This window comes from Cupressus sempervirens, chromosome 6, assembly GCF_028749045.1.
Source record: "Cupressus sempervirens isolate cs-2001-9-10 chromosome 6, ASM2874904v1, whole genome shotgun sequence".
Taxonomy (NCBI): domain Eukaryota; kingdom Viridiplantae; phylum Streptophyta; class Pinopsida; order Cupressales; family Cupressaceae; genus Cupressus; species Cupressus sempervirens.
Window position 1 is genome coordinate 487711704 of NC_143123.1, and position 15292 is coordinate 487726995.

General features: G+C 35.2%; 1 protein-coding gene across 1 annotated transcript in view; it reads left to right on the forward strand.

The window, feature by feature from the left end:
- The window catches only part of LOC149553160 (protein PEP-RELATED DEVELOPMENT ARRESTED 1, chloroplastic), a 45088-nt gene that overhangs the window by 12165 nt on the left and 17631 nt on the right, over nt 1-15292 (forward strand). Inside the window, exon 5 of the mRNA XM_089788663.1 lies at nt 3876-4019. Coding sequence (XP_089644789.1) covers nt 3876-4019 — 144 coding nt within the window. The remainder of the gene's footprint in view (nt 1-3875; nt 4020-15292) is intronic.

Here is a 15292-nt window from a genome sequence, read left to right on the forward strand (position 1 = left end):
AAGGCAGAAGACGCATTTCTACATGCGTTATTAGACAAGCGCTCTGCATACGGATTACACGTCGCGTTTTGCCTCTGCTTCAATACTGATGAATCCGGCAGCGAGACTATACGCATTTGAAGTGCTGTAGCGATAACAATAAAATCTGGGCGTCCATGAGATATATCGCAAATCGCGAAGAAGGGTTGGACCGCAGGGTCAGTTGTGATCCCGAGGGGTGGACAGTAAAATTTAGTCCCGGATTGCATGCGATTCACTTTCCTTGATACGAGTGAATTCAGTTTGGGAGCCAGTAGTAATTCATGTCCAGGAATACGGTTGGAGTTTTGATAGTAAAGACTCCATTGAATGCTTAATGTGCTGTGGCAACAAAATAATTTGAGGCATCAGTTTCTACCGGGTATAGACAACTTTGAATAGAATCAGCAAATTTCATAGAGGCGGCAAATTTGAGGTTTTTAATATTAGTCCAATTCAGCAATCTTAGAACTTGTTGCTAACTATTTGACGAAATGTCTAAACCTTGAAGTTTTAAGATTTTGGTGTTAAAAGAGTCAATAACCTGTCGGGGTTATTTCAAAAACCCTGGTGGGAATGATGCTCAAAAGATGATGTACTAATATAAATGTTCCTTGTAAAAGGATGAGCCTTGTTAGGAGTCAATGAAATACAATTAGTATATATGAGTCTCTATTAGGAGACTTTGAATCCTTGATAGGAGATTCCAACCCTGTTAGGAGTTGAAAGGAAGAGAGATGGACCCACTGTCCAAACAACTTCAGTACTATCCTCACCGAGTCAATTATGCAATTAAAACAACTCTTAATAGTTTTTTTAATTCTAAAACATGTAAACAGTAGATGCAACAACCATAGAAAGATAACCATACACAATAACAACAGATTTGTTAATTAGGAAAACCCTTGATCAGAGGGAAAATCCTGGTGGGACTGATGCCCAAAAGATGATGTACTAATATAAATGTTCCTTGTAAGAGGATGGACCCTGTTAGCAGTCAATGAAATACAATCAATATATACGAGTCTCTATTAGGAGACTTTGAATCCCTAATAGGAGATTCCAACCCTTTTAGGAGTTGAAAGGAAGACAGAGGGACCCAGTGTCCAAACAACTTTAGTACTATCCTCACTGAATAATACAAGTGTACATCAACAACTGTCCAACAACAACTTATTGCCAATACAGTTCCTTGTAAGCTCACCGTGCCTCAATTGCACCAATCGCTTCTCTGACCCAAAAGATATTCGCATTCAAGCTTGCACAATACATCACATAGATATAACCATATATCACACTTTCATTTCCACACTTTTCTACAAGGAAATGACCTTTCCTTAATACCAAGTCCTAAAAAAAATTATTGAGTCGGCCTTGAGGCTTTCCCATTTCCTAATTTACAATAATAACATAGGACCAGACCATTTCAAGATATTAAATTACACGTTACATTACAATATTACATCTTTTCACAATTACAAGCAATCTTTCAACACATAGTCTTCATAACTTTCCACTTGCTAATCACCTGATAATGTGTGATTAACCAATGCATCTTCAACATATCTTCAACCTCTTTCTCAACTCGCTCAACTAGATTCCATCCTTGTTAGGAGATAAAATCCAAACAACAACCCGCTTTCCAGAAATGCTGTCTGAAAGATCTCTTCACTAGTTTTTTCATAACTCTGTCTAGACTTAATATTTTCGTACGCGCTCTTAGCTGTAGCATCTTGACATACTATAGAACATAATCCCAAGTGTGCATATGCTGATCTTCAATCCTTGAATTGCGTGAAGCCAATCTGTGTCTGCTTCTCTGCCAGTCTTCATAGGATAACCAATATGTTGACATCAATTACAAACTCTATCATGCATGCAACATATAATCACTAAATCATGTCTCCAACACTGCTAGGATACTCCCCCATAGGAATACTATCAGTATTCATGCTAACACAAGTAGCATGGGCAATAGAGTGTTTGATCACAAATACATGTCAATCCAAGGGTAGGGGATGTTATATGTTGACTTCTAATCCACGTTGGATTTTCTAGTGAAGTGTTCAACAAAGTCCTTTGGTTTTTATCATGGTTTGGGATTTCAACATGTGATTGATGTAAAGGAAGGAGAAAAATTGGTCATCAATACACCTTATTATCATCTTAGGAGACTCAGGAACTAGACTGAGAAGGCGACTAATGAATTATTGGACATGGACACGTGATGTAGCTATAGCCCATTTGCTTCGTCCATGGTATTGATAGAAAATAATTCTGTTACTATAAGGATACACATTGGTTATGGAATCCTTGACAAGAAGATCGTCAAGAGTTGTACTCCATACCCTAGATTGACGAGTTACTAGATGAGCTGAATGGTGTAACTTCAAAATCAATCTATGATCATGATATCATCAAATAAGAGTTCGAGATGAGGATGTGCACAAAACAACTTTTAGATGTCATCATGGGCATTGTGAGTGTTCTAGTCATGCCATTTGGGTTGACTAATGCATCTGCCACATTTTAGTCATGCATGGATCTATATATAATTTTATAGTTGAGCAAACTTGTGTTAGTTTTCTTTGATGATATCTTGATTGTAGCAAGGCATGGGAGGACCACTTAAGATACATAAATGGGGTGCCTGACATATTAGAGTAGCATTCATTCTGCACCAAACCATCTAAACATGTGTTTGGTTTGATGGAGATATTGTATTTGGGGCATAACATTAGTGTCCAAGGGGTTGGCGTGGATGAGGAGAAGATCAAAGCAATAAGGGATTGGCCTTGACCCAGGACTTTGTCACATTCACAATGGTAATTAATTTGTTTTGACTATTTTAAAATTTCATTTACTTTATTCTTGGAATGTGATGCTTTTGGAGAGGGAATTTGAGAGTAGGAAGCTCAAGGATTTAGCAGGAGCTGCTTTATAAATGATGAGGATATGCTAGCCATCATGCATTGCTTATGTTCAGATAATATTTGGTTTGTGGTGAAATTGGAATATAGTAGCTTGAGGTTCTTCCTTATTCAGAAGGACTTGAATGGTAGACAACAAAAATGGTAAGCTACAAGCTTACATAAATCTGTATTTTATCTTTGTATTATTTCTTAACATATTTTCTACTTTCAAAAAAGTTAAAAAACATTAAGCCATAGTTAAAAGTTTAGCCTTAGGAAAAATATTGCAAGCAAAACTCGACTGACTTGGGACTCAGAAAAAACTTGGCATATACAAGAAATACAAAAATTAACAAATAAAATAGAATAGCTGAAGTAATTTTTTCAGAGGTAGGACTATTGTGGAAAGACCATTCAAATCCACAAGAATGGAAAAATAAGCAAAGCAAAAGAATTTGAAAAAAATTAGAACTGGAAAAGCCAAGTTTCTGCTACTTGGAGAGTTTGTAGAGAGTACTCAGTGGGGTCACTAACACGCCGATCACTTTCGGTTTTTAAGTCTCCGAGGAACTCTTGGGTATTATAAACTAAGTGTATAGCAACTCAAATATCCTTATTATTTTTTAAATGACTAACATATATATCTAATAGTATGCAAGGAAATAAAATTAGTTAAATCTGGGGCAGGAATTGTCTAATGTCAAGAACATTACTGTTTGAACGAATATGCTTGTAGCAACTCTGCCAGTGACTCGCAGGTTTCTTGAACTAAGCTTATAGCAACTTCAAAATCCTTATAATTTTTGAAATGGTTAACATAAATAATTAATAATCTGCAGGAATATAAGATTAAATGTTTGTGGGTAGGAGGTTTAATGTCAAGTACATTATTAATGTTTGAACTTTGAACAAATATGCTGAAAAAATGTTTCTGGTTTCTATCAGTCAATGGAGGAGAAGCAGGCTGTTCCAGACCGTAGGTTACTTGCAAGGCTAGTACTTATTAGAGAGGAAGCCCGGAGCATGATGGGAGGTGGAATATTGGATGAAAGGAATCATCGTGGTCTAAGCACACTTCCTCAAGCAGAGGTTTGCTTACTTTTGCATATCCCGTGTTTTCATATTATATGGTCTTTTCCTATGAAAGTGTTCATTCTATGTCTTCATTTTCTGTTTTCCTTAATTTTGAAGACTAATCTTAACAAAAAAAAAATATCAACACTGTATATCAGTTTACTTCTGATATAATTCATATATAGCTTCTAGAAATATTTTTGTTTGCTGCCAATAATATATTTTAAGATTAAGTGTGTGTGAGAGTTTGGAAAGGTGAAAACATTCTCTCCATATCTGTATGGGATTTGATGAAACAAATTTAGAAAGCCAAGATAGCAATAGTTAGAATATCCCACTTTGAATTTATGTTTCTGCAACTGGTATCAATGTGTTTACTTTAGATAACTTGTGCGAAATACCATTTTAAAATTTTGGAGTAGCAGATTAAATCACACTATGACTTAAATATCTGAAAGAAAGCCTAGTGAATTTTGGTCGTACATGATCCATACCACAGGGTGGGAGAGCGATGGATGTGTGAGTAGATGGATGATCTGAAAATTATGAGTGGGAACCAGTTGGCAAGTGACCGAAACAAAATCAAAAAAATAAAATTAAAAACTTACTTGCGAGAGGATCTAAATGGCAAGAGGTTGGAGGTACACATATCTTGACCATGAAGGCACCACAATGTAATCGTGTCCATTCTGCTTTGGTCAGTTATAGCAGGTGGGAGAAGATCTTTTCCTGAGATAAATGTTCCAAATTCTCTTCTAACAAATATACCCTCCTCTAGATCACTAAAGAGCGTGCTAAGTGCCCTCTTGTACCCACTAGCAATATCAACCTCTCTATATGGTGGTACTTTACCAGGAATATAGAGTACCTCTGCTCTATAGTATTTGGGAGAGAGAGCAGAGGCAAGGAGGTAAGAGGTGTGGTCATTGTCGAACAATTGCTGCCTACCTTTTTATGGAAGGTGTCTTGAAGATTGTTCTCTCTTCTTTGAATCATCTGGGATATCAAATGATGTTCATGTAAGTTTTCTTGATGTAAGTTATGTCAATTAAAAATTTAGATATCTCTCAATAAACAATGATAGAGGAATGCATGATAAATTGAAAGTGCTTACTCACTATTATTTTCTCCAACATGGTGTCCATGGCATCATAGACACCTCCATGTCATGGTTCATCAATGTCAACAAAGAATAGCATAGACATGATTGGCTCGGTGAATTCCAATACATACTCCACACGATCCCACCAATCATCATCCAGTATCATTGGCTTCACTTTTTGGGCTCTTATTGTATTGGACTACTTCCAAATGCCCCATTGGTTGCTAATGACCATATGTGATAGTACTTCTCTTACATTCACAGGTTGTCTCAAAATGATTGTGTGAGAGGCAAAATAGGTTTGAACCACCTAAGAACATGTTATTAGTAAGTTAGTAACACATTTAAAATATGTAAACAACTCAAGATATTTTATTCAATTAGCAAAACATGACATAAAATAATGAATGAAACTAAATAAATTAAATTTTAAGATTTACCTTCAATAGTTACAATTTGGAGAAAGTTCTGAAAATTGCTTGTGACATATGGTAATTAGTCACAAACATTTGAATCTCCTCATCCTCATAAACTTGTTTCACCCAGTCTACTTGGGTACCAATTGCTTGCATCAACAAATTAAGCAGTGTACAATGCATGGTGTCCAAAAGATGTGATCATATGTAGCCTTTACTGAAGCACCTACATCACTACAAGCTTTTGCATTCTTTATAATTACTTGGACAACATTATCACTACCCACCACCTCTATGGAAGCAGCGAGAATTTGGGAATATACTCTACATGTTTTACTTCCTCCTCATAGTCAATTGCCTTCAAAGACATTGTCCACTTGGGGGACACAACAATAACATTGATCAGGGAACAATTTTTGGAGTCTTTCCATCCATTAGAGACAGTAGATACACTTGTTTGAACCCAAGAATCTCTAATTGGTTTTAATCGGACCTCGACATTTCCCTCTCTTATGCAATAAGGTGGTGCACACCTTTTCAAATCTAGGACTTTGGTAACCAAAAGGTGCATTATTTATTGCTGTCATCATCTCCCTCCAACAGGGTGATGTCACTAAGTTGAATGGAAGACCATTCAACCTACGCACAATTTTTTCATCAGCAATATCTCTTGCCTCATTTTGAAATGCTTGATCTAGTGGACCACTTTTACGGGTGGTGACATGTGGTTCATTTACATCTTCATCCTCCCTAGAAGGCATAGTCAAGAAGGGATGACTAGAGGCTGGTTGAGGGGGTGGTGGTGGTATTATTATTGTTTTTCCTCGAATTATAACCACTTTGTTTTCCTTTTGCAACTAGTTTATCTGCATCTTCTTGTTCTTTAATGAACGCTTCTATTTGTCTAGGTGGTAGCCCTTTCTTATCTCCCCCTAGTGGACCCTCACACATATTAATCCCTTTACTCGCAAGGCCCATAAAATTAATTTTTAATCAATAGTAGGAGCTTCTCCATCCTGAGTTGAAAATATTACATTTCAGTACAAACCCCCCACCTCCTGGACATTGAAAAATTCTTGGTGTATTTCCATAGAGGAGACCCTTTAGCAATTTTAAAATTTTGAGACCCACCCACTGAGCTTTGACTACTCATCGTTGCAATCTATAACAAAAATGAAAAAAAAAAAACTTCAAAACATCTACAAACACTTGAGACAATCTATCAAAAAACTAAAGAATTTGGTTGAAATGCATACCTTAAACAATGAAATTTTCTCTTTGGAAGGTATTTGCAACTCCACAATCAATCTCCTTCGAATACAATCATCTCATTTCAAACTTGTAAGATGGAGAGAGCCAATGTAAAATGAAATATTTTTGGAGGCTTCTTATTAGGTTGGTTTTTGATATAGGAGCATCTTGGGGTAGTTGACAATCTTGTATGTTGGTGATGCAGGAGCATCAAGCTTGGATTTTGTGGACCCTATGTTTTACGCAGTTAGGGTTAGGTTTGAAGTATATTGGTGGACCTTGTCCTATGTGTGCATAATAATTGGAGTGGTTGTATTGGAGTTAGAGCTCTTTTGGTGGTTGTTGGTAACGTGTTCCTTATTTCCTAGTTGAACTTTGGAGATTGTTTCTACGAGCTTCGATCTGTGGGAGTTATGTTGTGCGCTCTTAGATATGGATTGTTGAATGGCGTGCGGGTCTATGTCTAATGCCGCATAATCTTATTTTGTCTAATGAGTTAGTTATGATTGTAAACTTGGGCCTATCCTAAGTATTATTTAATCTGCCAGACCGACTTGTGGCTTGAGTGTTTATTTAATGTAATTTATTAGGTCAACCTGTGGCTTGGTTTAGTATAAGTAGAGGGGCTTGTGATGTCTAGAGTCATTATTTATGAGGGAGTTGAGAATGGAGTAGCTAGGATCATCTTAAGGGATGATAGCTAGGAGGTGGATCTTTGCATATGAGGATTGAGTTGTATTCTGGTTTGTAATGGTCGTAACCCGAAAGGCCTTACAGCCGGGTATGTTGGATGTAAATCTTATAAATCTACTATGAGAATAAGTGTTGCTTTGGATCTGAATCTCTGTGTTATTGCTTACTTTCAGCTATATGGTTGCTGGGGGCTAGGTCACCTCCAAGTGGGGTACACCTGACCTTGGACTGCATCAAGTGGTATTAGAGCCTAATTTGATATGATTGGTGATTGTTAGGGATTTGTTACAGAGGGTTTACAAAGATTTTGTAAGATGCCTCCGAGAGGGTTTAGGATGAGATTGGTATGCTGAAGATTGATTCGGTTGAGGATGAGGATGCTTATCAGTGTGCTTTGAAGGTAGAAGATAAGTTGTAGAGAAGACATCAAGGTAATACCTGACAGAAGGAGAAGCAGGATCACTCGGTGAAGGATAAACAAATTGCTGAGGATGAAACGAAACCTGTTGAACAGAGAAAGGGAACAGGTAGAGGTGGATTTAAAAGAACTTGCTATAGATGTGGTGAAGCACATAGATCTTTTGTATGTGCCAACGCTAGCAAGAAGGTCGGCGATAAAAGAGTTGTGGTATATGAGAATGAGGACAAGGTGAATGAGGCCAAGGTGGCGGATAAGTTGCTGCTTCAACAAGTATTGTGATTGTGGATGGTGGTAGTACTGATAACCTAGTTGCTAAGGAGATGGTTTAGAAACTTGGTTTGAAGAAAGTGAGACATCCTTGTCCTTATAGAGTCCATTGCAAGATGAACATGCCTTGGAAGTAAGGGAGTAATGTCTTATTAATTTTTTTGATTGGGCAGTAAGTGGATCAAGTGTTGTGTAATATTGTGGACATGAGTAGTCATCACATATTACATGGTAGACCTTGGTAGTATGATTGTAGGGTAATGCATGATTGTGTCAAGAATGTGTTTACAGTTGAGAACGGTGGTTGGAAGTTTTCCATGATTCCTTTGCAGGATGTAGGATGCGGTAGGAGGAACCTGAGTGTTGGTAGGCAAAGTTGAGTTGAAGGATTCTCAGGGGGTAAGAGACCAATGTGGGAAACCAACTTGTGGCACACGAAAGACATATGTAAAGTTGTTTGTTGTAGGAAAGAATTAGCAGAAGTGGAACAAAGGCAAGAGTGTACAAGTTGATAACGTGGAGGACATGTATGTGAAGAATGAAATGATCTCTTTTTGGACCTTGATTTGTTCTAGAATTTCCCTTTCACATTTCATAATGTTCTAAGGGGTTGTTATTTGTAATGTTTCAAGAGATTTTTGTTATATAGATTTCATGAAATTCTATCACCTTCTTGATTACGAAGGCTATTCCTAAGATGGTAGAATTATTGTGTGGAGGTCATGTGAAACAGACTACAAGCAACATCCCTCAAGGCCTAACCTTGGAATTGGGATAATATGTCATGTGCTTGAAATTAGTCTACCTATCCATTCCACAAACTCTCTACCCTAAGATACCTTAGCAATAGGTAGGAGATGGACTCATGCTTATACAAGTATAATTTCAATTTAATATAGTTCTCATTATTGACATCATGATTCACATTATTATAATTCCCTATTATATAAATTTGTATATATATTTTTATTTATTTATTTCGTAAATATATATATATATAAATTTATTTATTTCATATACATATATGTACACACACATATTTAATAATTCATAATGCTTTAATTATATATAAACAATATAGGAATTTATTTCTTTAAAGTATAACACTAGTCATGATTACTAATTTTAAATTTATGTATCATATTTTTCTAATCTTAAAGATGTATTTTAAATTATATGTTAAATATATTTATTTCTTATCCTTTATAATCTTAAACATAAAAAGGAAATATATCTTTGAATACCTTTATGGTATTAAAGCATTTCTTTTACTATGTTCTTTTTGCCACTTTCCATTTATGAACTTATTAAAAAATGACTTTTGGCTGGTTTGTCTATTATTTAAGTTACTTCCAATTTGATGGTATCATTACAACCTTTACAATTTTGATTCCTTTGTTTTGCCCGCTGATGGATAGGGGGGGTGTTCTATTTGATGACAAGGCGGGTTTTTTTTTATACCACTAGTACACCCTCATAAAGGTTGCGACCTGTAGGTATATGTTTATTATTTATAATAATTATTATAAATGAATACTCGTCATGTGTTTATTAATAATATCTTTACTTGTTACTTATCTATTTATACTCAATTGTAGATAATTATATTAGAATAATTATATTTATAATAATTGATCGACTATTCTATTATTTATTTATTTATTTATTTTATTTAATAAAATTACTCAATACTAAACTTTAGGATGGGAACATTATAAAGAACCAATTCGGGGTTTATGTGCTGAATCTTAGGAGACGTTCTTTTAGCTATTGAGAACATCTTTTCGCTTCTGGGATGATTGATGCAAGAGCATCCTGGGGTAGGTGGCAATCCTATATGTTGGTGATGCAAGAGCATCGAGCTTGGATTTTGTGGATCTTATGTTTCGTGCGATTAGGGTTATGTTTGAGGCAGATTGGTAGACCTTGTCATATGTGTGCATAATAATTGGAGTAATAGCTCTTTTGGTGGTTGCTGGTAATGTGTTCCTGATTTTTTGGACGGTCTTTGGAGATTGTTTCCACGAGCTTCGATCCGTGGGAGTTATCTTATGAGCTCTTAGATATGGATTGTTGGATGGCGCGTGGGTCTATGTATAAGGTTGCATGGTCTAATTTTGTCTTATGAGTTAGTTATGATTGCAAACTTGGGGCCTGTCCTAAGTATTATTTAATCTGCTAGGCTGACTTGTGGCTCGAGTGTTTATAATGTAATCTGTCAAGCCGACCTGTGGCTTGGTTTAGTATAAGTAGAGAGTCTTGTGATGTCTAGAATCATTTTTCATGAGGGAGTTGAGCATGGAGTAGCTAGGAGGTGGATCTTCTCATATGGGGATAGATTTGTATTTTGTTTTGTAATGGTCATAACTCGGAAGGCCTTACAGTCGGGCATGTTGGATGTAAATGTTGCATAAGTGTTGCTTTGGATCTGAATCTTTGTATTATTGCTTTCTTTTAGCTGTGTGGTAACTAGCTGGGGGCTAGGTCACCTCCAAGTGGGGCACTGCATCACCTTTTCACTTAATTGGCATGGATCCTTGGTCGTCTATGCGGGGTCCCATTGGGTCCATGTTGGTACTGCTTGGACCTGTGGGTCCGCGGTGGTTCAGATCTAGACAAACCCACAAGTCCAAGCTACAATCCGATTTACACCTGGACCTGGTTTGAGGGTCCAAGATGCGAACATGGTAATGTAGGTTGAAACTAATGCTTTTGAAATTTCCAACCCATGCGAGTACTTCTCTCCATGTAAAGTCTAGCAAAAATAAAATGCAACATCTTGTGGTAATGCCAACTGTTCCTGCAATTGTTGGCAAGATTTAGAAACTTATGTTTAGGTGTTAGCTTTGAAGCATAAGGTTTATAATTACATGATATATTTACACAAACATTTGTAACTTAAACATTTCAATCTACAACCGACACACATAATTACATACTATACAAATGTTATCTAACACATACTCATGTTGCATCAAGAAATGTTTCTTATGACACCATATACTCTTAATTTGAAATGCATGACAACAAATCTTGCATACGCAGGAACATACTCAAAAGAGTATGACAAGTGTAACTTGACATAAGTTTTACCCACAAAGAATGACTTGGCCTACATGGATATTTTTAGTGGCGAATCTTTGCCAATTGGCAATTTGGTCTCTTCGGGCAATTGTCATTTGGTGAATAAAACCTACATATGGGGTCAACTGCGTTGTCGAGATATTACATAATTTGGGTCCAAAGCTCGGGCCAATTGCCCATTAGTTTACATGTAATTGGTCCCAAACCTCGGTCCAATCGCCAATGTAATCTACACTTAGGACATAATTATTTTAAAATTTTCGCCAACGTTTACCTAATGTTTTCTTATTGGGCAATGTTATTTCACCCTTAGCATAACAAAATGTTTTCCCTAGGGCTAAGTGTTGCCTACCATTTTACTAATGCGTGTCTCCAACTGCCCTCGTTTAGCCAACGATTTTATATTTTGGGCTTACATGGGATGCGTCATTTTGCCTACTTTTTACATAACCACTTGCGATTCCCGCCCAATTATCCAACATAGTTTGGTATAAATACATTCATACGAGACTTTTATTTTGCACAATTTTCACTTTTTTGATCTACCATTTCTTATTGCCGCTGAAGTTTGAGAGTGTTGAGTGCATTGTCTAGTTGTGACTCACGATTTTCTTAAAGGTCAATGATTTTTAATTTAATTTTTATGTGATTCATTTTTACTAGGTATTAGATACACTTTAGACATGTGACATGTGTCATCTCACTTTATCGAGCAGTGAGCGGACACGTGTCATAGATCTGGATGAATCTAGGCAAAAGCGATAACATTCCCCAAATCAACCCAAAATTCATCTTGGACCATCGATCTTTCTTTTAATCAATGGTCCGATGTAACAAAGAGTCCTAAGTGACGAGTACTACAATATGATTACAACTATCATCAGTGATCACATTGAGTGGATTTAGGACACGTCTCTTGATTTCGTGAAGAATTAGATTTTATGTTATAACATTCAAAATTAGGCCTGAAATAGCGCCGATCTATCTCACATCGATGGTCTAGATCAATTACTTTCACCATAATAATGATAACATGCAAAACGACAGTAGCCAAGTTGGTAACAAAAAATGACATTAATTGAATCTTAATAGATTGGCAAACTACAAGTACACTGTACAATGTACAATTGGCATATGGGTCATGGCCCACCTGTGACTGTAAATTTGCCAACAAATTAAATAATCTTTCCGTAGCAATTGACATGTTAGCCAACTATATTAATATTTTGCGTATATGAAACAATTAATTCACCTCTTATATTACAAAAATGTTTATGGCCAACCAAAAAGATCTCCTACATTTATTTACGTGTGAGAAAAAATAAATTAATTTGCCACAATTATTATTATATTTTGATATGTAAATGAAAATTTCACCAATAGAAAATAACCTTTTCCCCTGCCTTGAACAAAATCGCCCTTGGTTAGAAAATTTTCCTACACATTAAATGTCGAATTCGCGAGCATTTTACATTTTTCCTCACGAGAGGTTTCTTAAAGTTATCCCTACTTGGCTAGGAATACAAATTGCTACCATTCTCTTATTACAATAACCAATGGTTTTCGAAATCATGTAGTTCAAAGATGAAACATGGTTGTGTAGGAGTTTCCTTTTTAGGACTTGCATCCAAAATTCGAAACATGAATTGGCAGTAGCAATCTTGTAGCATATTCATACGATGTCTGTAGTGACAAGTGTTGAGCCAAAATGTAATAGAATGACCATTTACTCAAGTTGAAATTGTATTACCTGAAAAGAGATAAACTCGTTTTCTCGCTTTAATAGCAACCTCACTTTTACCAAAATGACAATCAAATATATTAAATGAGTTGGTGTTAATAAATTTATCAAACATAATCCAAAAGAGCGAGGCCAAATGTGGGTCATGACAGTAGTATGGTTATGCTGAGTTTCGAGCAATCTTCGAATTCCTTAGACCTCATTGCCTTTACTTATCTGTGAGAATCAAGAAGTCTTGAAATTAGTTGAGGGCCCTCTTTTATATGCTCACTGTCATGACTATAAATACATAAATTTTTATATAATAACATTTGATTATGCCATACTTACCAATAACACCAATCATATTAATTAATAATGTTAAGTTCAAATGAATTTCATTAAAAATATAAAAATATTATTAATCAATATAATATATTATAGTTTATCAATCAAGATATAAGTAATATTGATATTGAATCCATATTAATTGATGATATGGATCAATATATAACAATGTAATATAATAAATAACAATATTAATATATAATCCATACTTGATCGACTCCAATAATAAGCCGATATTACATTGTCAATGGTATTAACCAAAACGTAGTTGATCAATGGTAACATATTAATGCATTCTAATGATCATTCATCAATCGATATATTAAGTTGATGAAGCAACACAATAAAACCATTGACTATGAACGTTGGGAAATATGTAGAGTAGTATGATTGTGACCCGTGACTGTTAACTTGAAAAACATATAAGTATGATTTGGAACATATGGGAATTCCATTGCAGGAGAATTTGGAGTATCAATTACAAAGAAGTCTTCAAGACTGAGCTACGCACTTACCTTATAACAAAAGATCATAGAGGATACAAAATCATAAATAATCAACATAGGATATAAGACAGTAATATGGGCTGTATTCAATCAGTGATAGCGAGGATTTATTACATCCCATTAAGGTATGTGTAATCTCATTCAATTTCAATGTGATTAGTGATTGCTTGGAATAAGGTGACACTTCTAAGAAAATAAAGATGTGTGTGTGTGTGTGTGTGTGTAAGTGTACATATCTTTGTGGATAACATTATAGAACTCTATTAACAATGATGTAAATTAAGGAGCAACATTATCCCAAAAATATATTTGGGGATATATATAGAAGGACAAAGGTGTAAATGATAATGGAATTAACTTATGATGTAAGATATATTATTTAATTTATTACAAAATATATATACAATAATGCATATTTAATAATAATCATTAGAATTATATATATAGTTATATACTATATGAATATATTTATTTTTTGTAGTACGAGAGGTATCTATATATGCGTACCTATTCCTTAATCTCTTGCTCTAGCCTTGAGAGATGATACATTGGTGTTGTGTAGGGAGAGGTAGAGTAAAGCTAGAGAATGTACTGGTGTCAAGTAAACAAGTAAATCCATGATCTCCTTAAGATTGAGTTTAGGAGAGACGTAAGGATTCTGACTTAAATTTGTTAACTATTAAAAAGTTTAGGAGCTATTCATTAATTGCCTTGGATACTTTTTACTGTAAGTCAATCATTGTCTATACATATATCTGTGATATGAAGATAGTAATTTATACTAAGGCAATTCCTTAATCACTCTCTAATACAAGTAAGGGGATAAAGAGTGTGTGAAGGGAGAAGTAATTTGTTCTCGTTGAGATTGAGAATCCCAAAATAGGTAGGAACCCCATGAGGGAGCTTCTTGTAGATTCTTTCTATACTCGAGAACACTAATTTTTCCATCTGCTTTAGGGTTATTGATTAGAAGAAGAGTAAGGAATTAAGGCTTAAGTATGTATTATAAATCAATTATGGTTTTTTAATATAACTTAAAAGCTTAATGATATATGGAGTTGGCATTCTCTTGGTATGAAAGATTATGAATTGTCCTTCTGAAATGTAATTCGAAAGGGGACATTACATTCACACTCAGCATATTAAGGTTCATTATTACAAAATTTAGTAATTGGTTGACTGGTGGTATTTTTGTCTAGCACTATGCTTCACATAAACACATTGCTTATCTCGTAACTACCATTTGTGCTATTCTTTTTGTCAAATTATGAGACAAATCCAATGTCCAATTTAGTAAACAAAATGTGGAGCATTACATATAATATAATAGTAGGGTGCATTTTGTAGTTTCTACATATGCATTTATTACTTTAATGTGTAATAAAATCATATAGTTCTGTCTTAAAAGTAAATTGCAATTAAGTTATAACTGTTAGAAATAGGAAATACTGAGAGGGGGGATGGGAATCAGCAGTCCAAA